This window comes from Copadichromis virginalis, linkage group LG3 (genome assembly GCF_057382275.1).
Source record: "Copadichromis virginalis isolate Kocher_CV1m ecotype Utaka linkage group LG3, C_Virginalis_male_GT1.1, whole genome shotgun sequence".
NCBI lineage: Eukaryota > Metazoa > Chordata > Actinopteri > Cichliformes > Cichlidae > Copadichromis > Copadichromis virginalis.
The window spans coordinates 64,436,142-64,459,330 of record NC_140620.1 but is presented as its reverse complement, the minus strand read 5'-3'; the positions used below and the strand labels follow the sequence as shown (position 1 = coordinate 64,459,330).

The following is a 23,189-nucleotide window of genomic DNA, read 5'->3' as shown; positions in this document are numbered from 1 at the left end:
GCCATCAGAATTGTTGTCTTAAGGCCAAGAAAGATGCCAAGAGGATTTATTTTACCAAGTGGGTCATCATGGCCTTGCCATATTGGTCCATTTGATTGACCTTTATTATAATTATGAATTTATTTTATTTTCAGTTGCAAACGGGACAGACATGACTGTGGGATAGGACAGGGAGAAAGAATGAAAGAAAGAGAGGGAGAGAAAGAAAACCAAAGGGGAGAAGAGACGGTGAGAAGGGGGGGAAGAGAGAAAAAAAACCCAAAACTCCTGGGTCACCTGTATGGAGAAAAAAAAACAGAAGAGAAAGCAAACAACAAAGAGCAACATAATAAGAAAAACCAGCACCATCACAATAAACTAGCTAGCAGTAGATATCAATAGTTACTAAATAATAAACGATATTGTGCAGCACGCAAGATAGACAGCGCACAATGTGCTTTGAGGCAGCAGCCAAGAAAGCTGTAGTCCGCGTCTGTGAATACCCATGTGTACACCTGTGTGCATACCTGCGTGGATCAGCATGCTTGTATTCCAAAGGTTTCTCCATGTAACGATCTGCTAGGGAGTGTGTGTGTGTGTGTGTGTGTGGGGGGCACAGCCCCGTCCTCCAGGGCATGAAGCAGGTATGAAGGAGATCAAAACTCGAGACATCCAGAGGCCCCCAGAACACAAGAGACCAAGGAAGACCCACAGAGGGGCAGCCGCGCCACTGTCCCAGTAAGAGCTGAGGAGAGTCCCAGATGAGGGCTCATTCAGCAGCCGCAGAGCAGAAGCCAAGGGGAGTTGCAGTGACGCGCCCGTGAGCTCCGCCAGCAGCCAGCTGTGCCTGAGTGACCAAGCCCCAGGCCGAGAGTCCGGGGGCACCCCACCTCCGAAGTGCCCCAGGCTCCAGGCCCCGACAAGCGGCCGCCAAGGAGTGAGCCGGTGTGTACCCGGACGCCCACCCCCAGACACAAAGAACCACCAACGCACCGACACCTGAGGGAGTCCGCCACCGGCAGGGGAAGTGGTGGTGGGTGGAGATAGGCCTCCAAACCTTGGAGAGCCTGAGATGTCCCCAGAGAGGTGGTGTCTGATACCCAACCTGACATATAGACACAGACATACAGGCACACACAGACACAAACATCCATTCCCACCCTCATGCTCTCATATGCACTTACTCCACACTCAACCGACGTGGAGACAGACATAAAGAGACGCTGTATACACGATCACACTCCCCAAGCGTACTCTACGAACTGGGTCTAGGTACCCTTGCCCCTGGAGGGGGGAACTGCACCCAGACCCAGGTAGTGTTACCCTTTTCCCTGCGGTGGGGAGAGGCAGACCGCCCCGACTCCGCAGCAGCAGGGAGGCCCCACACCCCAGACCGCAGCCGGACGGCCAACTCCTCCTAGCCCCCCCGCTCCAGCAGGCCGCAGAGGATGGGGGTGAGAGAAGACTCCAAACCTCCCTCCACCCGCTCATTGTAGTGTTGATGCATGTGTGTTCTAAGGTGTAATTAAAACCCAGGAGGGCATGGAGCTACCTGCCAGAGAGCAGCAGGTAAGCGCATAGTCCCTCCTGCTAGCCCTCAATGTCTACGTGTATTTAAAATTGAGAGGTGGGCAACGATGCCAGGGGTGAGGTGTACACCCTGATGGTAACTTGGACTCCGTGTATCGTGCCCACCCCCAAGATCCTATATGTATGTGCAATGAGGGTGTGAGTAATGTGAATGTCTAAGTTGTGGGATAAAATTGTCCATCTCCCACGCGTGTGATCATTAAAATCATCGTTTGACTTAACCCGGCCGGACCAGTGTTGTTATTGTGGTTTTTTTCTCTTGTCTCTTGTCTCCATCCCCATATTGTGAACCATAACAATACACACAGAGCATCAGTGATAGAAAGCTAGGCTAACATAGGGTAGCTACCTGTTCAAGGAGAAACATGTATAGGCCCATCTCAAGTGCCAGTGAACATCTAAATGATTCAGGGAAGACTTTGGAGAAAGTGCTGTGGGGAGATGAAACCAAATTCCAATTATGTGGCTTTAACTGACCTTTTGAAATAGGAGTGTGATGCAAAAAATAGCATCCCCGCAGTCAAGCAGAGAGATGGAAACATTATGATGTGGGCTACAGGACGACTTAGTCGGGGTTCCAAGCAGTCAGGAAATGTGACATCGTCAGACTGCAGGCCACGGATTGGCTCGTCAGTCGCGGCACTCAATGAGTCATGAGACGGTGTCTTTCACTAAAATCAAAACTGCAGTTTTTTAAAAACCCTGCAACAAGGCAAATAGCTGCACAACACCGTGGTTTCCAAGTGTGACAAAAAGCCACAGATACATCATTCACACATTCACACACTGGTGATGGCAGCTACATTGTAGCCACAGCTGCCCTGGGGCGCACTGACAGAACATTGCAGAACCTTCAGCACCTCGTATGAAAAATATTTGACTGTGTGCATGCTTTTAGCACTGTTTGGATTTGAGAAAATCTAAAATAAATCGAAATTTGCTTTTAGAAGTTGTTTTATAAAGTTCAGTGGTATATTATGCATACAATAGGACATCTATTTAGATTTACATCTTCCACAGAAAAAACTGCACATTACTGAAACTTAGTATACTGGACTTTGTTGTTGTCCCACACAGGTTCAGTTTCGAGTGGTAGATGGCTCAGTGCTCAGTCAACCAAGATTTTATGATAGTGGGCACAATGAGATAGATAAGCTGCTTGTAAACAGTACTTTTATGCTCTCTTTTTCCATTTGGATAAGAAAGAAAGAACCAGGAAACAAAGGCAAACAAATAATCTGTGCCTTTATCCCAGATTCACATTATAGGAACAGCTGCTCAATGACCACTGTAGTCTTTGCTTACAGCACTTTTATCTAGATCTATGCAAAGTGATCCACTACACCTACTTTTACAGTTAAATCATTTTATGAGCACTGATGCCATTTTAATCTGAGTTTCTACTCAAATACAATCAGTAAAGAAAAACACAGTCTGTGACGTTTGTTTTGAAGGAAAAGGTATTCCCTGCAAATGTTTATCTGTGTGAGACTATTCAGAAAACAGTCATTTTGTTTTATAGGTGAGACACTTGGCCTCTTTTTTCCTTGTTCTACGTTTGTCTTTTGTCCGATTACTCTGGAACACAAGATGGAAAACTGATATTCTCATGTTAAAAATATAGAAAAAGGATTTTATCACCCATAAATGTTAACTTCTCATGCCTCTAAGCACAAGCAGGAGCAGAAGTGCCCTCTGCAGTTTGTGTGTGGAAGTGCAAAAGCTTACAGCACCTGGTTTTCCCAGGCGGTCTCCCATCCAAGTACTGACCAGGCCCGACCCTGCTTAGGTCACGATATCGGGCAAGCAGAGCTGAAGAGGAGGATGCAGGAGGCCTGTGTGTGTTCAGCAGCCTGCTGCATTGGAGTTTGCCTGGTAACAGATGACTCAAACAGCCCACACACCCGCTGGACGTGACCGCAAACATGCCCCCCTACACCTTTTACATAGCCCGGCTGCTCGAGTTCTTTTGCTGGTTTTTCCCGCGACCCCCCACCTTCTTCAAATCCAACAAAAGTGGTATCAAACGTTTATGCTACGTTTGTGCTGTAAAAATTTTTGTTTGTGCTGCTATCATTTTAAAGATATTCAAGAAAATTTCTAGAGGTCCCCAGAGGTCAACCAGCCCCCCCACATTAATTAAATCAAACAAAACTGGTGTCAATCAACTGTGCTACGCTTGTGCTGGTTTGTGCTGCTAAAATTCTCGTTTCTGCTGCTTCTGTTTTAAAGATATTAACGAAAATGTAAAGGTCAAAAGGTCTCTTCAGTATCCTTCCTGATGGCAGCAAACTGAAGACGCTGTTGAAGAGATGAGTGGAGTCACCTGTAATGAAGAGGACCTTTCGAATGAGGCAGGCACAGTAGATCTCCTGGGGAGGGAGGCAAGAGAGGACCCTGCAATCCTCTCCACTGCTCTCACTACCCGTTGTCATATTTTTCCTGCAGGACCCAGTGCAGGAGTCATACCACACAGTGATGCAGTTGGTGAGGATACTTTCAATGGTGCTCTTTAGAAGGTGCTCATAGTGGGGGTTGAATCTCTTGTCAGCAGAGTGAAGAGAATTGTTATGTGCATTATTATTCAGCCCCCTTTGGTCTGAGTGCAGTCAGTTGCCCATAGACATTGCCTGATGAGTGCTAATGACTAAATAGAGTGCACCTGTGTGTAATGTAATGTCAGTACAAATACAGCTGCTCTGTGACGGCCTCAGAGGTTGTCTCAGAGAATACTGGGAGCAGCAACACCATGAAGTCCAAAGAAACACTCTGATGGACGTGTGGACAGCAATGCTGCCTTGAACAGTACCGATGTTTCAGGGCTGGGTGACGTTGTTGGGTGGGACATCTACATCCTGACATATCAAGGTTACTTTACTTTTAGGTCAATTTGCTTTACAGAAAAATAATAGCATTTGTCATCAAGATATTTATATGACTGCACTTGATCAGGTTTGTCCGGATTTCAAACTGTTCTAAAAGTCTTTTGATTCAAATCTGGGGCTGTGTTATTGAAAGCAGCAGAGAAATCGATGAACTGAAGTCCTTTACTCTCTACATGTTTGACAATCAGGTGAAGTAGAATCAAAAGCACGTCCTCCACTCCTCTATTGGGCTTATGTGCAATCTGCATTGAATCAAGCTGAAGTTCAGTGTCTTCCATAATCACATTTCTGATGATTTTTTCAAAGACTGAGGTGAGGGCAGCAGGCCTGAAGTCGTTTAGAACTTTTGGACGACTAGATTTAGGACCAGGAACCACAACAGCTTCTTTCCAAAGAGAGGGCATGAACGATTTATTCAGAATAACCTAAAATATGGGACTGAGTTGTCTGTGACGGTTCTCAGTCATCCAGGTCATTGTAGACTAAGGAGCTTGCAAAGAAAAGCGTCTGGACTTCTTTGAGTTGCTTGAAGACGTTTCACCTCTCATCTGAGAAGCTTCTTCAGTTCTAAGGGTCAGTTGGTGGGGAGTCCCAGATTTAAACCCAGTGGGAGTTTCCCCCCAAAGAGGGACAAAGGACCCCCTGATGATCCTCTACGTAATCACATGAGCCAAGGTGTGAAAGCGGGTGGGGGTCCTAATCAGCCAGGGTTTCGGGTGAGCTCATTGTGAAACCTGGCCCCACCCTATCATGTGATTTCCTGAGGTCAGATGGCCCAGGATGTGAGTGGGCGTTAAGGCGTCTGGGGAGGGAACTCAAAACTGGATTATAGATTATTTATATTATATATTGATATTATTTATCTGAATATTTATTTATCATAACTCTGTTTCTACACTCACTTTATATGAGTGCTTGTTGTTTCTTGTATATTTGCTGCTATGACAACTCAGTTTCCCTCCTGGATTAATAAAGTTTCTCTGATTCTGAAATACAGTGAGCCATTATATTTGTAGTTTCTAACTAACAATATAAAGGCTCTGCAACCGATAGTGCCACAGCACGTCCCACTGGCAGCTGAAGGAGCTTTTATACAAAGGACTTTGTAATTGAAGCTTTATTTATACAGGTCGGCTCATTGAGACTCAATGTCTCATTTACAAGAGAGACCTGTTCCAGACACACATATTAAAATTACAACAATAAGAGAAAAGTTTGTGTAATGTACTCAGTCACATTAAAAACGAGAACAAGTTCCCAGAGATGGTTTCACAAAAACATGTGTACGTCTTTTGAAGTCTGCAAGTGAAATCAACGGAGAGCCTTAAATCCTTCGGTTATGTTTTCCATGAAGACGGAGCAGAAAAGGAGAACGCCTTCTTCCCAAGCTCTGCATGAACTGATGGAACAGTGGATGTAATGATGTCCTGAGACTGCAGGCTGTGACTAAACTGTTTGCCTAACATGTACTCTGATGAATAGGAGGCAGTAACCCAGAAACAGATTGATAGATAAAATGATACTAATGGACCATCCTGTGTAAGACCAATGAGGACCAGTTAACCAGAGAACACAGAGTATAGTGGTGTTCTTCTGTTGTAGAGAAAGATTAAAAATATAAGACACTGGCTCAGCTATGATATTTGCAGCCAAGTGCAAGAAGGAAGGAGAACGATTGTGAGGACGAGTTTCTGGTGTTGGGGCTATTCAAAGCCTTACAAACCTCTTCTACTGTGACAGGTGTGAAGGAAAAGGTATCAGTAAGCAGGAACTACGAGCAGAGTTGTGTGCAAGAGGTTTACCATCAGATACTGTGCTGAACAAAGAGCAAGAAGCAACAAAGTGTTTGTTAAAGCAACATTTCAGTTTTGTGTGACACAGGAGTGGAGTCGATATTTAAGTGAGGAGGAAGCTCTGAGGAGTCACAGCTGGCAGAGACACTTTATAGTTTGCCAAAACCTCCTACGGTCGTTTGGACTGTCAGTCGTTAAAGTAAAAAATAGTTACATCTTGATGATGGAGGCAGTAATCCGATTACACAGCTAATGAAAACGTAGCCAATCAGCATCAGAGCCAGACTTCCTGCCCAGGCCTGGTTTCTCTCATGTAGGAGATCGGCCGGTACTGAACCAAACCAGGCCTGTCCCGACCTTTCACCCTGACCTGGCAAAAAGGGGCGTGTCTGTCCACAAAGTAGACACAACTCTCCTGTAAATGTTCCCAAACTGACATTGTCAGCCTGTTTAATACGACCCCAGTTCAAACTGATGCGGGCTCGGAGCGTGAGATTTTAGTGTTTCTCACAGCACCAACTACGCAGTGATCACTCAGGTCGTTGGCAAAAACTGCAGATGTGGAAAACTTACGCAGCATATTAGTTAAAAAAGGTCAATAAGAGCAGATTTATCTGGGTGTTTAGGATCAAGGCGTGTGAGGCTTTAAATAATTTGAGTCAGTTTTAAAAACAAGCAGCGTGCCTTAAACTCATCAGACACAGAAGAAAGCCAGTCCCAATGAAAATCATCCATCTGAAAGACGTCATTAAAATGCAGCTCAGATAAAAGTTGAACCAGAGACGGTGATGTGCTGGGGGAAGCAGGTGGAGGCTGATAGCAGCCAACAACAGTCTGATTTCCAAACAGATCAATAGTTAAGGCCAAGATTTCAAATGGCTGAGGTGCAGATGGAGAGAACAAGACTTGAGCAGCAAGACAGAGCTTCACATAAACTTCCAGACCTCCGCCTTTTCTGGGACAGTCTGAGTGCTAAATGTTAAATCCATCAGTTGCTACGTTTTTATCCAGTAAAGATTTGGAAAGTCTCAGAAACAACAACGATACCAGCACCGCTTGAACAGGCCCAGATTCCAATCATATCCATGTCAGGAAGCACACGACGTGATGCACGTGTAACCCAGACAGTTTTTAACATCTGCTGGTGTTTCACATTCAGCCAGAGGCCCAGGGTTAGGTTGGATACCAGACAATAATAAAAGCATCGTTATTAGACTCTAGAGCTCGTTTATAGCTGACACCACATGTAGAGTTTAAGTTCACACAGAGACGATGACATTTTTCTAAAACCAGCAAACAATAAACAAGAAATGTAACAAGAGTTTCAGAAGAAGCTGTTTTACAGAGAAATGATTCCCTGAAGACAAAATTATTATTATCATCTTTATTTCTCCAGGTGAAAATTTAATTGAGATTAAAAATGTGGTTTTCAAGAGAGACCTGGCATCATGGCAGCAAGAGTCAGAAATACATCATAATTCAAACAAATACAAAATAGGAAAAACATCCTACATAAACTTCATAAAGTTTCATTAACAGACTTTGAACAATGGACTTCAAACGTCCCCCCAAAACAACAGAAACACATTTGAAGATAATGAATGACATTTATCCCTCTAAAGAAGGACTTAGACTACGATTTAATATGAATGAGAACATGTTCATAAATGGATGCAATCAAAGATTTCATCAATCCCTGATTTAGAGACAACAGAACGTTTGGTTTGATTTCACAAGATAAGAATGACGACTGAGTTGGAAGATTGTTTGACGTTTAGTCAAATCTTTCATACATAAAGTCGGATTACAAAATCATCCCCTAAGTTTGTTGTTTTATTCAAGGAATTGAAATTATGGAGAAAATCTGTGAAATGACTTAAAGAAAACAAACCACAAAAACTCCAAGATGCTCTAAACCCCCTGGTTTAGGTCGGACACCTTTCTGATGATGAGTGCATCTAACATTTCCTCAGAAGTCAATGTGCCATATGATTGCATTAGCAATAAATTACACACTATATAGAACCACTTCATAGGATTATATTTGTGCGCAGATGTTTGCAGCTATCAACGAATATTTATCAGCTACTTTGAAACAAAGAAAGACTTTTTATCCATAACAGCAAATGAACTGTACAACAGAAAATACAAATGCTATTTATGGTCTCCTCACAACAATGATAAGAAAAATAAACTGGGCCAATATGTCATGTTTCTTAATACAGAGACACACATGTTAATGTGATCTCTGGTCTCCTCTGAGTGGGAGTTATTATAACTGACTGTAAAAAGTCAGCACAAGGAAAATAAACTCCACCTAAACTTGGTTTATATCTGACCCAGACAGACTGCAGGTCATAACTTCTTACCTGAAGTTCAGTTCACCTGACACTCGGACCGGCGGCCGCCTCGGGTCTCTGCTCCTCCTGCCTCCCCTTTCCCTCATCCACCTGCTGCCTCTGTGGAAGCTCCGCCATAGCCACCACCAAACAACTGACTTATTTTTACACATCGACCAGCATCCGGCCAATCCGCCATCTTTCATTGTTTATACCGTTACAAAAAAATAAAAAAACATCATCAGCCCATAAAAATGAAAAATCACCATCAGTATGCCCGATGGCCAGTCCAGCTATGGTCGTGCCATCAGTTAACCCTTCACGTGGCAGCTGTGACACGCGTGCCCAGGGTTGCCGACCCCTGCTCTAAAGCATCTGATTTGGATTCCTGAGATCAAATATATTTTCCTTTGTGTTTGTTTTCTTCCCATTTGTGGCTTTAATGTAGTGTTACATCCTGTTTGTTTGCTTCCCTCTGTATACATGTCCAGATTCACTGTTATGTTTCTATTCTTACATTGCTGTGTGATCACTGTTCCCTTTGCTGACTGATGTGACCTTTTGTATCTCACACTGATACTTGTCATATTTGTATCTGCGCCTAAAAGATAAAAAGTTTTCCATGCTAAAACACAGCTCCACCTCCTGCAGTTCTCCCTCTGAACCACTAGATGTCTCTGTTATCTAAATGAAGACGTGCAGCACAGCAACCACAGCAGCGCTCAGATCACACGTGTCCTGTTATTATGTATAAAAGCATGAAACAGGTGAGACAGGTGGGATCAATATTAATGTTGTGGAAATATATGAAAAAGCAACAGAAGAGTGAAAACATTTCGTGTTTCTAGAAAGATCTTTCAGCTCACAGCTGCTCACAGACTGTATTTACAAGTGACAAACTGCAACTCTACAGTACATCTACAGTATATATCAAATATATTCTGTATTCAAATCTATTGAGTGATGTTTGAAAGTCTTTCCAGGTGAGTTTGATCCAGGAGGGTCTGAAGCCAGAGTCAGACAGAGACTGTGCAGAGACTGTAGAAGGACAGAGCAGCAGCAGAGCAGTCCAGATACACTGATGATCCTCTGTCAGATCCAGAGGGACACACAGGGATGATGCTGGACTCTACATTGTGTCTGACAGTGGAGCTGTTCTCAGAGCAGTTCACTCTGCAGCACTGACAGTCATCTGCACTTCTTCTCATTCCTCTGTCAGTCACTGCTGGATGAAGCTCTCCTCTCCACCTCCCAGTAACATGGCCCAGTCAGAGCGTCTCTACACACAAGCTGCTGCTGCTTCAACCTCTCTGGATCATCAGGACACAGCTCCTCCTCTCTCAGCACACACACCGTCCTGTTTACCATCATATCCTCCACCTGCAGAGAGAAGAAGGAAGAGCAGAGGAGATAAACGAGTGTTTCCAGAGACTCTTCATCAGCTGTCAGTCAGTGATGCAGCACATCCAGTATAAAGAGCAGCAGGGACTTCAGTGCTGGGACTGTACTAGGACTCATTGTTGCTTCACTTTTTCTAATCTTTGGATTTTTATTGAAGTTGATGAAAATGTTTTTCCCTCCTAGTTTGAGTTTGGACTTTCATTCATTAGAAGAACCTTGGTGTGTCCACTCTGAGCTCTGTAGGAACCCCAACAACAAGCCCAACAATCCAGATGGACGGTTCCAGCTGTTAACTGGAGGAATTCCATCCAAACATCTGCTCTCACTAAATTCTTCCTCACCTACAGACTGTGTTCTTCACTGCTTTAAACTTGGAAACGAATGCAGTCATTGGTCTGCGTGCTGCTTTGTTCAGAGAGCTGATTGGCTGTTGACAGTGTTTGATCAGAGCGTGTCAGCCGTTACTATGGTGACCATAAAGGTCAGAAACAGGAAGTGTTTGTGTCCAATCCTGAAGCCTGTCACCATTCTCCTCTCACAGCTTCACTGAGAAGCTGCAGCTTTACAGGAAACACTGGATCTTTGTTTCATACTGACTGTGTTTAGTACAATACTGCTGACAGCACCACCCACTCACTCCATCACTCTACTGACCTCAGAGTCTCCAGTCTGTAGTCTGGACTCTGCTGAAGATCAGACAGCTGCTTCACATCTGGATGCTTCAGGTGGTTTCCTTGCAGCTCCAGCTCTCTCAGATGGGAGGGGTTGGACTTCAGTGCTGCTGCCAGATAATCACAGCTGATCTTTGACAAACCACAGAAACTCAATCTGTATAAAGAATGAAAGATGTAAGTTTATTAGACAAAGTGTGAACTTGAAATCATTCAGTGTTTCATCATCTGTTCAGAGCTGAAGAAGGTTCAGAATGTAGAAGTTTAGAAAATGGAAACTCCAAACAGCTGAAGCCAACAGGAAGCAGCTTCAAACAGGAAACTGTGCAGAGTTTCAGACTATATGTCCTGATGCAGCCAGTTGGATTTTGGAGATTTGAATCTCTGTTCTGTGACTAAGTCCTAGCACAGAAACAAGTGGCTATTCTTTGTGACTATATGGATCACTCACAATACCATTATTTCACACAAAGGCACCAAATTAATACTCAAAAAAGCTGCAGCAATACACACAAATATAAACAGTACTTGGTGACAACTTTGCTTTTAGCCTTTAACCCTTCTTGACTACTTTTGATGTGGCCTCTATATTTTACCTTTAAAAACAGTTTATCTTGCCAATCTGTTATTTTCTCATTTTGACCAACTGTATCAGCACAATTTATCTAAATTCAGACAAAATTTAAAATACAAGTAGAAAGTGATATTTTGACTGTAAAAACCACACACATGTTTAACGAATCATCTTCATAACTTGAAATGCAAATAGAGATTGTACACTTTTAAAAATACGCACACGTTTTGCAAACAACAAAGTTATATGGTACTATTTACCAAAAAATGCAGCCAAGGCTCAGACGTTTTTCATATAATCATTTCAAACTATTTACAGAACAATCAGGTGTCAAACAATAGTTTGTGTCACTCTAACACATATGAGAACAGCACAGGGATAAACCTGCAGGTCTGACAGCAGGTGTGTCACTCAGCGTTTACACTGCAATCTGCCTTTGTTGGCTTTAAGGCAGCAACTGTGACCATCACTAGTAGAACTGACACACAAAACAAAACAACAGCTACACACTAAATACACAAGACAACAAACTAACTTGAGACCAAACACGGTAAACGTCACAAATCTCTCACGTATCAAAACTCTCTCTCTCTTTCGCTCACTCGCTCTCTCTTGCCGGTCACTCCTAAAACTTCCCCCTTTTGCTAAACAACCAAATGTCATGTTTCCATATCATTTTTGATTGGTCGACATGGTACATTTTCCCACCTATAGGGCTTTGGAGCGTGATGTCACGGGAGATGGGCCATGCCCCCTTCCGCCATGACAGTAGGCCAGCCAAAGGATACCATTTCAGCTATGGATCGTACGTGTTGTGTTGTCGGTTGCAACGTTAGATCACACGATCGTGAAGGCAAGAAGCTGGATAACGGGCTCTCTTTTCATCGTTTTCCATCCTGGAGGCAACGTGAGGGATCCCATGTATCCGATATTACTAAACAAAGACGTCAGGCTTGGATTGCAGCGGTGAGACGAGGGGATATCGAGTTCTCTGCAATCCCCAGCTTTTTGTTGGTTTGCTCACGGCATTTTCTTTCCGGTGAGTTCTAAATTAATTCATATCACTCTTGAAAGGCTTTTAGTGTTATTTTCAACGTGCTGAGGTCATAGATAATGAGATAAAACATGCTAATGTGTGATGCTGCAGAACCACATCATGTCGACTGAGTAGCTTATGATTTGGCATTATTGCAGGCAAACCAGCATATGAAATGGATGTAACAAATCCAGACTGGGCACCAACACTGCACATGGGGCATGACGACATACCTGTATCAGACTCGGACCGGCACTCAAGGCGTACGCAACGGAAGCGAAAAAGAGCACCCATCGGAGGTAAACAACCCCCCCCCCTCTAAAAACATACTAAATTGCTATCACTGTACACTAATCCGCACATAACTTCCAGATGAATCACACACCTGTCATTGGAATATTGGTGTACATTTACCTTATGTCTAATTTTATCTTACAGGCTTTCGTTATGCAGCTGCAGAGTCTGAAGGTGTGCCCCGTGCAGAAGTGATTGATGAAGATCTGACAGAAGACCAACAGCAAAATCACAATGTCATGGAGGCAGTGGACAGCAGTTGTGTTGGACAAGTGGAGGTTGAGGTACCAGCTGCAAATGTGGATATACTGAAGAAATGTAAACCTTTTAAAATGATGACAGATTACAAACTCTCAGCTGTGTCTGTAATCAAACCTCTGTAACTTTGCTTCACTTCAGCAGCATCAGCTCATGTTCACATGTTGATTCATGGTTTGCTTCAGTTTTTGATGGACTGCAGAATATTTTGAAGGTTATCTGCTATAAAAAGCCAGAACAGGAAAATCTGCTTCATGTGTTTCTGTTTGATCCTCAGTGACTTTGACACAAAGGCCTCTGCTGTGATGATCACACCTCTGATCAAGTCTCACAGTGTCAGCTTTGTTTTTATACATATGGATATGTGCTGATAAATGATCAGAGTTATAATATTTCCCACTGTCTGCTGTGTGCCGTGACCTTTGACCTGCTAAAGACAGTCAGCTGTGGATTATTCATTGTTGTGTCTGATACTTAGAACTGTGAGGAAGAACACTACACAGTTAATCAGGGTCCCCTCTCTCTGAATCAGGGAAGGTGGGCAGGCCGCGTGTGGGCCGCGGGCCATACGTTGAGTCTCACTTTTTGAAATGTGAACATTGTTCTGCTGCAGTCAATGGACTAAACCAGAGAAGAAGAAAACAGACTTTACCATGAAGATCCTCAGTGTGGATCAGTATAATATCAGCCTGATGTCTGCAGTTTAGTGTCAGCACAACTTTCACATCATATTCATCTCAGCACAACTAAAACATGCTGACTGACCCCAGAGTTTCAAGTCCACATCCTGGACTCTCCAGGAAACCACACAGATGCTTCACTCCTGAATCCTTCAGGTTGTTTCCCCACAGGTTCAGCTCTCTCAGATGGGAGGGGTTGGACTTCAGTGCTGCTGCCAGATAATCACAGCTGATCTTTGACAAACCACAGCCCCACAATCTGTATAAAGAATGAAAGATGTAAGTTTATTAGACAAAGTGTGAGCTTGAAATCATTCAGTGTTTCATCATCTGTTCAGAGCTGAAGAAGGTTCAGAATGTAGAAGTTTAGAAAATGGAAACTCCAAACAGCTGAAGCCAACAGGAAGCAGCTTCAAACAAACACAACAAGAGAAAAAACTCTGAATGTTTCACATTAAAGTCGTACATTTCTCACAAAGCTCAATTATGTGACAGACATTTCATCCCATGTCAGTTTGGCCTCATCCTGGGCCGGATTATCCAGCACACACTCTGACCACAGGCCCAGGGGCCACGCACAGCTGGGCTCCATCCAAGAGACAGCAAACAAACCAACACAATAATAAAAAGCACCATGTGATCTTCTTACATCTTCAAGACAAACATAGTAAAAACATGAGCATATTTGTTTCCTGATAAAATGATGTGACAGGTAGAACAGAGTAAAGTGGTGGTGTTACAGCCTTTCTCCCCTCTGCTGCCGAGGCTGTTAGTCTCTCCCAAACTCAGCTACAGGACTTCCAAATGAATGAAAGCAGCAGAAGTGGCTTTACAAATGAAAGAGGAAGAGGAGAAGAAGAGGAGAGGGAGGCCACCCTGACCATCACTCCAGCTGAAAACATCACACTTCCATTAAAGTTGGTGAGGAAATGTTGAGCAGGATGAGCTGCTGGCTAATCTGGAGGCTGTAGCAGCAGCTCACAGTCACAGTGGATTTCCACTCATGAAAAAGCTCTGGCTGCTTCATTTCTCATCTCATATCAGAGACTTTAAAGCTTCACTGAAGCTGTACTGTGATGCTTCCATATTCCAGTGAGGCCTCCATAATGATTTCAGCTGTTCTGTACACACACTGTGTGCCCTGTATGGCTCAAAGTCTCTGCAGCCTGTTTTTATCTGCTATCATCAGATCTTCATCATCCTCATTCACATCCCTCACACACTCTACAGCCTCATCAGCACTGACTTCATCTTCACTGACTGATGGAGCACAACATGAACCTGTGGAGGCTGAAACACTGTCCTGTCAAACATCTCCCCGTCACCACTCCACTTCTGTCAGCCTTTAAATGAACCCTGCTCAAGTCTGTCACTTCTGTTTGGAGCCAAAAGAGGTTAAAGATTACGCCACTACATTCTTGTCTAGAAAATATTAAAGTGTATTTGGTGACACACAAAAAAGGGTAAAAGTATAGTTTGGGTCCACACATGTCCAAACCTGCTAAAAATGATTGAATGCGGTTGGACCGCTAAAGGATTTAATACGGTTGGACCGTGGAAAGCAGTTGGACTGCTGAGTGATTTTAGTATATTAGGGAATTTGGTTATTGTTTGGGGTGGAGCCCGTATTGGTTATAAGGTTGGACCTGCTTCAGTCTTACACTTTTTTGGCTGTTTTACTGTTGTTCCAAAGTATTATAAATTATTCAAGAACGTCAGTTGGACTGATAGGAAGCGCAGTGCTCAGAGGTAACGCTTGCCAATGCCAAGGACGCTTAGGCATTGTCCTCGAAGAGGGATAGTCAGTTGGTCACTGTGGAGCTTGGGGCACTCCAGAATAACTAGGAGTTAGAGTCTCCTTACCGTTTGGAACGGTAGTCTGCGCTTTTTTGGCCAGCAGAAGTTGGACTTCGGGCGTGTAGCTTTAACTTAAAACTTCGGGGTAAGCCTTGGCTGTGAAATGCCAAAAATAGAGCTTCAGGCAAAGTTTGGGTTGGTTGACGCTTTTAAATTGAGTTAGGGATTTTAGAGATGAGGCCAGAAACTGTTGGACAGATACTGGTTAATTGATCACAAAAAAGTTGGACTTTATCGGTTGGACCGTTAACTTAAATTTGTCGAAATTGTTTAGGCGCTAAAGCTGACAGATGTGACAGTGGTTGTAAATATAAGACGTCTTTGTAATATAAAATAAGAGATCTCTGTGTGAAAGGAGTCTGAGGCAGTGCTGGAGCTATTTTTAGACTGTGTGTGTGTGAGTGTGAAAATGCAAATTAGTCAGCAGTGAACTGTTTAAACCACAGTTGGTTTTACAAATACTGCTGCAAACATTGTTGAGTGTGTGTTTAAGACGCCATTTATGTTCATTAGAGGGCTATAAATAAAGTTTTGAGTTGCCGTAGTGGATGTATAGTAATTGACTGAGTTTTGATATATAAATATAGTGAGTGCACTGTATATATTTAAGACTAACATATTACTTTTAGGAGTAACCTCTCATCAGCAATAAATGCTGGTGTGTTTTATTTTTTCTATTCTATGTGTGTGCTGTGAGAATTAATAGAGGTTTCAATTGTTTTCTTTGACTTGCTCTTTCTGATTATGAAAGGCATGTCTGAAATACTCTTAGGAAAGCGTGTTGTGAGTATATTCCTCAACTCTTGTCACAGTTTAAGTGTGTGAATGCTGTGAGTAGCAGGTTTTGAGTGATTGGGTGTGATTTGTACAAAATAATAAATAATAATAACACTATGAAAGTTGATAGTAGAGTGAGTGCAGAAGTGGAAGTGTGAGAGAAAAGGCGGTGTGTGTGTGAGACGATCTGACAAACGCAAAGAATTTAGTATATTTAGAAGTGTGTGCGTGAAATAAGGGTGAATTGTTTTAGATCAAGACTTAGTAAAACAAGAGTTTTATTAGCCTGTAAAAAAAACAAAACAGGAGAGATAGAAACAGAAAATATGGTTCTGAGCAGCTGCAAGGTTGACAGGAAATGGTGTGTGTGACAGGAACTTTGCATGCCCATAAAAGGAACTGACTGTGACAAGTGAGCACACAGAGAGAGAGAAACATACGAGGTAAACTCCAGGCAGATGAAGCAAATGGAGGTTTTAAGAAAAGAAATGAAAAGGATATTAATTGTATGCTTTAGTGTGTCAATACAGGTGGACTTCTTTCAACCTAGAATCTTGAGTACAAAACCATTGATTAACAGAATTGGGAGGAAAACAGGCCAGATTTTGGCTTAAAATTTTACAGCTTGACCTCCCACTTGTCCCGATCCTGAGAAGAAGCTCATAGGACAGTTAATCTCCTGATGAAGACCGACAGAACATCGTGGACTTCAAGAATTAACAGCAGGCAAAAGACAGTGCAACTGAAACTACACTGACGATACCAGCAGCAGCATGGAAGAAAAGCACGTGATGGAAAATGCACGGTGAACTGCAGGCTGGTAAGAACAGTGTGACATAACTGTTTAAAGACACTGAATGGGATATTTTGCCAGGCTGGGATTTAATCTAAAAGGAAAATACTGAAAAGAGCAACGGAGAAGAAACAGAGAAGAAACAGACTGTGTTTGCTGGGGATCACAAGACAACAAAGGACACTAAGAGAAGGGCACAGGGGCCAGTGGGAAGGTGAAGCCCAGACGAGTTCGACTGCGAGAATAGAGGGTACAATTGGGTTGAAATTGAAGCCGGAACTCAGGATGGTTTAGGGATGTCCACGTCACAAACAAAGAGGTAAACAAAAAGAAGGTAAAATAAAGAGAGAAAATAACTGACAATTACATTAATGAATAGAAGACACACATACAGATATTACATAGATTTATTTTTAGGATAAAGGGGAGAGCTTATACGTAGAAATGACTTTTTATACATATTGCATTTTGTGCCTTTAAGGGAGTTGCGGCTCAATTCGTCTCTTGTGGGTCACGAGCCTTTGGCTAGCGCTATGATTAGCCAATCTACTGTGAGGATGATATGAGTTATTGAAGGATTGCACACGCTTACAGACACAGAGTCCATAAACACACATGACAGTATTGATTCCAGGCAAAAGGCCTCAAATTAATTTAGCGTTTAGCTGAACTTGAGCTGGCCCTGTAATAAGTGACAGAAAAGAGGAACTGAATAGGAGTTTCTTGCTTTAGAGAAGGACCAAAGGAAGGAAAGCATATATTTTGGTTAAGTCTGATAAACTAGAATGAGAAGGTATTGTTACATCAAAGGAGCAAGATGAAATAAAAAGGCTGTACCAAAAACAGGCTATAACATAGGAAATGTGAGTTTTAAAATGAAGTTAGTGTTAACACACAGGAGTTGTTTCAAGGCAGCGTTTAGCTATGATAAAATGTATGCAGGAGTAATTGCTTATATGCTTAAACTTAATTGATTAAAGTGGTTGTTTTTTTTTGGATCTTTTAGTAGAATAGGCGCTTATAATGATTTTCTTGTGAAAGGAGATTCTAGGTCAGAGTGGAGGCCTTGCAGCAGCGAGACTTCTGTGTACAGGATGTTGATGATTAGATAAGGCAAGCGACAGGAAACGCATGCAGGGACGTGAAAGCAGCGTTTTAAGAGTTTTAAAATGATGAGTAACGTTGAAGAATATATATAAATACAAGTCAATAAGTCAAGAAGATAATTAGGATCAGGCTTTTGATTAAAGAGTCCCAAAGATGATAAGTTAGGGAGGTGCAGGAAAAGGTGTTTTGTTTGCTTTACAGAAGATCTCGGCGACCACAGGGGGGTGAGGATGCTGGAGGCCCGAGGCATGATGGACCACAAGAGAGGGACGCAGAAAAAACCTAATCTTACGCATGGAGTGTTCTCGAGGGGGAGCTGGTGTTTATTACTGGACCACTTAGATGACATGAGGTTGTCTGATTTGCTGAGCCAGAGGACGGCTAGAGAGGGTCAGAGCGGGAGTGGTGACCCCGATGTCCATGATGCCATGGATGGACATGGAAGCAGCTGAGTGGGCCGAGGAGTGACCCAACACAATGTATTGTGACCTCTGGTGTTCCAGAGGTCGAGAGAGGGAGTATTGAGATTGGAGAGATATTTTGCTGCTATTGTTAATAATCATCATCATTACCATTGCATTAATAATATAATCTACAGAATTGATATTGCATTCAGATGTTTAAACAGTGTGTGTCTTTCAGAAAGACTAAGTTGCAGGCTGACAGGAAGTTGCAGGTTTGAAGAGTGTGCCTTTTGCAGAACTGAAACCGAAAGCAGAGTCTAAGTGCAGGTTATTTTGAGGAGCCTTTAAGGACGAGGCACACACTTAGTTAAAGAGAATCATTTATAGGTGGAAGTTTAATCATGTTTTGCTCGGGGTTGCAAAAGAGCAGTTTGTCGCAGAACTGCTGCTGATGTGTCAAGATGATAAGCGAGCATCCGGCAGTGACAGGAAGTACCTGCCATGAAGATAGGAGATAATGTTCTTTTAAACTGTGTTAAAAGTCATTGTGGTTTTGATTTGACGTATGCATATATTCTGTTTGTGACGTATGAGGGGGCGTCATTAAATTCAAGCCCTGATGGTATAAAATATCTGTTTATGCTTTGATTAAGTCGGAGATCAGCCCGGTCTGCGAACGGAGCTGGTCTTCCCACGCGTGTATTTCATTAAAATCAATTGTTTGACCAAGTTCTGGACCATGGTTGTTTGTACTCTCCTTCCCCAATATTTGAACCTTAACATTAGTTTACTCAAAATAATTTTAAGACATCAATATTAAAGGTTAAGTTATGATAATGAATACATGCAACTATAACTGATGACATAAGAATTTGGATTTTTTAAGCTAAAGCGAAGGTGCTGACTCACTTGGCATGTTACTCTCAAATCCTCCCTAATAACAATAACATAATTACACTTTAGCCACAAGAGGGCAGCAACATTAATACAAGTCACGTGTATATAAAGGTACAGTGATTATATTACAGTGATTTTGACAAAAACAAAACAGAAGTTGATGCAGTGTGTTTTCCATAACATACCAACCAAATTAAATAATAAAAACTTTATAACTTACAGAGCTTTTTTAGAGACTTTGACCACTGGCAGCAGCCTCAGAAGAGCCTCCTCTGAAGCAAAGTAATTCTGCAGGTTAAACACATCCAGATCTTTTTCTGATGACAGTAAGATGAAGACCAGAGCTGACCACTGAGCAGGAGACAGTTTATCTGTGGAGAGACGTCCTGAACTCAGGGACTTTTGGATCTCCTCCACTAGAGAACGATCATTCAGTTCATTCAGACAGTGAAACAGATTGATGCTTTTCTCTGCAGACAGATTCTCACTGAGCTTCTCCTTGATGTACTGAACTGCTTCTTGATTGGTCTGTGAGCTACTTCCTGTCTGTGTCATGAGGCCTTGCAAACGAGTTTGATTAGTCTTCAGACCCAAGAGAAAACGAAGGAACAAGTCCAGGTGTCCATTGGGGCTCTGTAAGGCCTTGTCCACAGCACACTGGTAGAAGTATTTCTCTGTCTGAGAGCTTGTTTGTTGTTTTTCCAGCAGATTGAGTCCAGAGTTGATGAAGGTCAGGTGGACATGAAGAGCAGCCAGAAACTCCTGAACACTGAGATGAACAAAGCAGAACACCTTGTTCTGGTACAGTTGTTTCTCCTCTTTAAAGATCTGTGTGAACACTCCTGAGTACACTGAGGCTGCTCTGATATCGATGCCACACTCTGTCAGGTCTGGTTCATAGAAGATCAGGTTTCCTTTCTGCAGCTGATCAAAAGCCAGTTTTCCCAGTGACTCAATCATCTTCCTGCTCTCTGGACTCCAGTGTGGATCTGTCTCAGCTCCTCCATCATATTTGACCTTCTTCACTTTGGCCTGAACCACCAGGAAGTGGATGTACATCTCAGTCAGGGTGTTGGGCAGCTCTCCTCCCTCTCTGGTTTCCAGCACATCCTCCAGAACTGTAGCAGTGATCCAGCAGAAGACTGGGATGTGACACATGATGTGGAGGCTTCGAGCTTTCTTGATGTGGGAGATGATCCTGCTGGCCTGCTCCTCATCTCTGAATCTCTTCCTGAAGTACTCCTCCTTCTGTGGGTCAGTGAACCCTCTGACCTCTGTCACCATGTCGACACACTGAGGAGGGATCTGATTGGCTGCTGCAGGTCGTGTTGTTATCCAAAGGCGAGCAGAAGGGAGCAGGTTCCCTCTGATGAGGTTTGTCAGCAGCTCATCCAATGAGGTGGACTTTCTTGTTTCAGTCAGGATTTTAGTTTTGTTGAAGTCCAAATTAAGTCGACACTCATCCAGACCATCAAGTATGAACACAACCTGGAAGTCTTCAAGCCTGCAGATTCCTGATTCGTTAGTTTGATTAAAGAAGTGATGAACAAGTTCCACCAAGCTGAACTTTTCCTCTTTCAGCACATTCAGCTCTCTGAAAGTGAATGGAAATATGAACTGGATGTCCTGGTTGGCTTTGTCTTCAGCCCAGTCCAGGCTGTATTTCTGTGTTAAGACTGTTTTCCCAATGCCAGCCACTCCCTTTGTCAGCACTGTTCTGATTGGTTCGTCTCTTCCAGGTGAGGCTTTAAAGATGTCTTCTTGTCTGATTGTTGTTTCTGGTCTGTCTGGTTTCCTGGATGCTGTTTCAATCTGTCTGACCTCATGTTCCTCATTGACCTCTGCAGTCCCTCCCTCTGTGATGTAGAGCTCTGTGTAGATCTGATTCAGGAGGGTTGGGCTTCCTGCTTTAGCGATGCCCTCAAACACACACTGGAACTTCTTCTTCAGTTGGGCTTTAAGTTCTCGTTTACAGAGTGGAGCAAATATTTCTGAAGGTAAGAATTTCAGAAAAAAATATTATATAATAAATATCATAGCCTTTCAGTACCCTGAAAGGATGAATGTCTATTGGTCCATTTCTTGAGCTATTAGGAAAGATCAATATTCAGTCTTTAGAGAAATTCTCTTACTGCTCTGCAGATGGTCAGCCATCTCATGCTGCTTAAGTCTCCTCAAGAAGTGGAGTGTGATCTTCAGAAATGCTTCTCTGCAGCTCTTTCTTTCATCTTCATCCTCTCCTTCAAACATCTCCTCATCCTCCATCTGGCTCTTTAAAGTTTCTGGGTGATCTGGACTCAGAAGCTTCTGGATCTTCTTCAGCTCGTTCTTCACAAACATGGTGATGTTGTCCTCCAGCCGCTGGAAAAGAAGACTATATGAATTACCCAGTGGTAAATGGACTGGTTCTTATATAGCTCTCTTTGATACTCTGTGCACACAAAGCATTTATACAACATGCCTCATTCAACCAAGCACATTGTTCTATGCTTAAATACTTTCTTTCACACTCTGATGGATGCATCAGAGGGCAGCTTGGGTTTAGTACGTTACCCAGTACATTTGCCAGCCAGGGTTTGATTCACAAACCTAACTAGTAGCTGACCTGCTCCCCTCCTGAGCTACAGTCACCCCAATCTGACTGAAATCATGGAGCCCAAACTCTGATTTATGTTGGACACACTGACAATCCTCTGGTCCACAAAGTGCAGCATAGAGGTGACTGAAAAGAACAAATGTAAACGTAGTACTACAAACCATAACCACAGAGTCCAGGTGTGTTTGATGCTGCTGTGCAGACTGACCAGTGGAAACCTCTGCTCTCTGCTGGTCCACTCTGTGGAGGAGTAATGTATAATTAGCTCATGTTATGTCTGTCCACACACAGACACAAGCTAAAGGTCCATGAAGTGATGTTTGGATGGGTTCAGTCAATCAGATGACTGTCATGGTGAAGCTTTGCTAGTCCTGGTGATCCCACTGAGAATTAACAACACAGTTTCCAGATGTCTGTAGTTTTCTGCTCAGTTTCTTTAGTCCCAACAGCTCTTACCATCTCCTGCATAAAGCTTTCCCTCCATGCTCAGATGCCCTGGAACAAGGTGCTCTCTTTATATCAGTGACTGGTTTAAAGGGACAACTTGCAGTGCTCGCCAAACTTTGTGTCAGCAAAAGTAGTTCTAAAGTTTCTTACATTTTTACATTTTTACACACACAAATCAATGAACGCAAAAACATAAACTTTTCAGATATTTTGTTTTACAATGTTACAAAACTCAGTTCACAACTACACAGTCTGATTTACAAGTACAAAATATTTATGACCACAGTTTGAGCCGATGTATGTCCCGAGTCTGTGGACTCAGTAGTTTTGTTTTGATTGTTATTGTCTTTTGTTACAATTTCATTCTGATTAAGATTTTCTAGTTCTGAGGTTTTGGTTTCTGTGTTCCCTCTGTACTGTGTTAGTATTGTGTCTCTGTGTTCACTTCCTGTTTTATTTTGACAGTGCCATGTCCTACGTTAGTGTGTCTACTTTTGCTTCCCCTTGTCTGGTTATGTCCAATGAATCCTGCTGTGTCTCCCTTTTCTCATTCCCTGATGGCTCTTTTGTGTATATGAGCCCTTTGTTTTCTCCTGCTTGTTGCTGGTTCGTCTGTGTTGTCTCCCCGTGTCTCCGTTTAAGGTTTCAGGTTAGTTTTTTGTTTTTTTCAGTAGAGGTTATCTTAGCTTCTGCACAGGCCATCTCCACTGCACTTCACCGTTTCAATAAAGCTCACTCACTTCACAGCAGTGTCGGCATCTTGGGTCCTTTATTAAATTCAACATGGCTCGCCCCGCTAGCCGTGACATAA

The 23,189-nt window shown here is 42.9% G+C and overlaps 2 protein-coding genes across 2 annotated transcripts in view; both read right to left on the bottom strand.

The window, feature by feature from the left end:
• The window catches only part of LOC146716611 (protein NLRC3-like), a 200,365-nt gene that overhangs the window by 118,567 nt on the left and 58,609 nt on the right, over window positions 1–23,189 (bottom strand). The gene's annotated exons all lie outside the window — the stretch shown is intronic.
• Window positions 13,555–21,784, bottom strand: LOC146716615 (protein NLRC3-like). The gene is made up of 3 exons (XM_085452575.1): window positions 21,468–21,784; window positions 19,556–21,326; window positions 13,555–13,759 (listed from the first exon to the last, which is right to left on the bottom strand). Exons 1-3 carry the CDS (start codon window positions 21,673–21,675, stop codon window positions 13,567–13,569), a joined length of 2,172 nt encoding a protein of 723 aa, XP_085308701.1. The 5' UTR covers window positions 21,676–21,784; the 3' UTR covers window positions 13,555–13,566.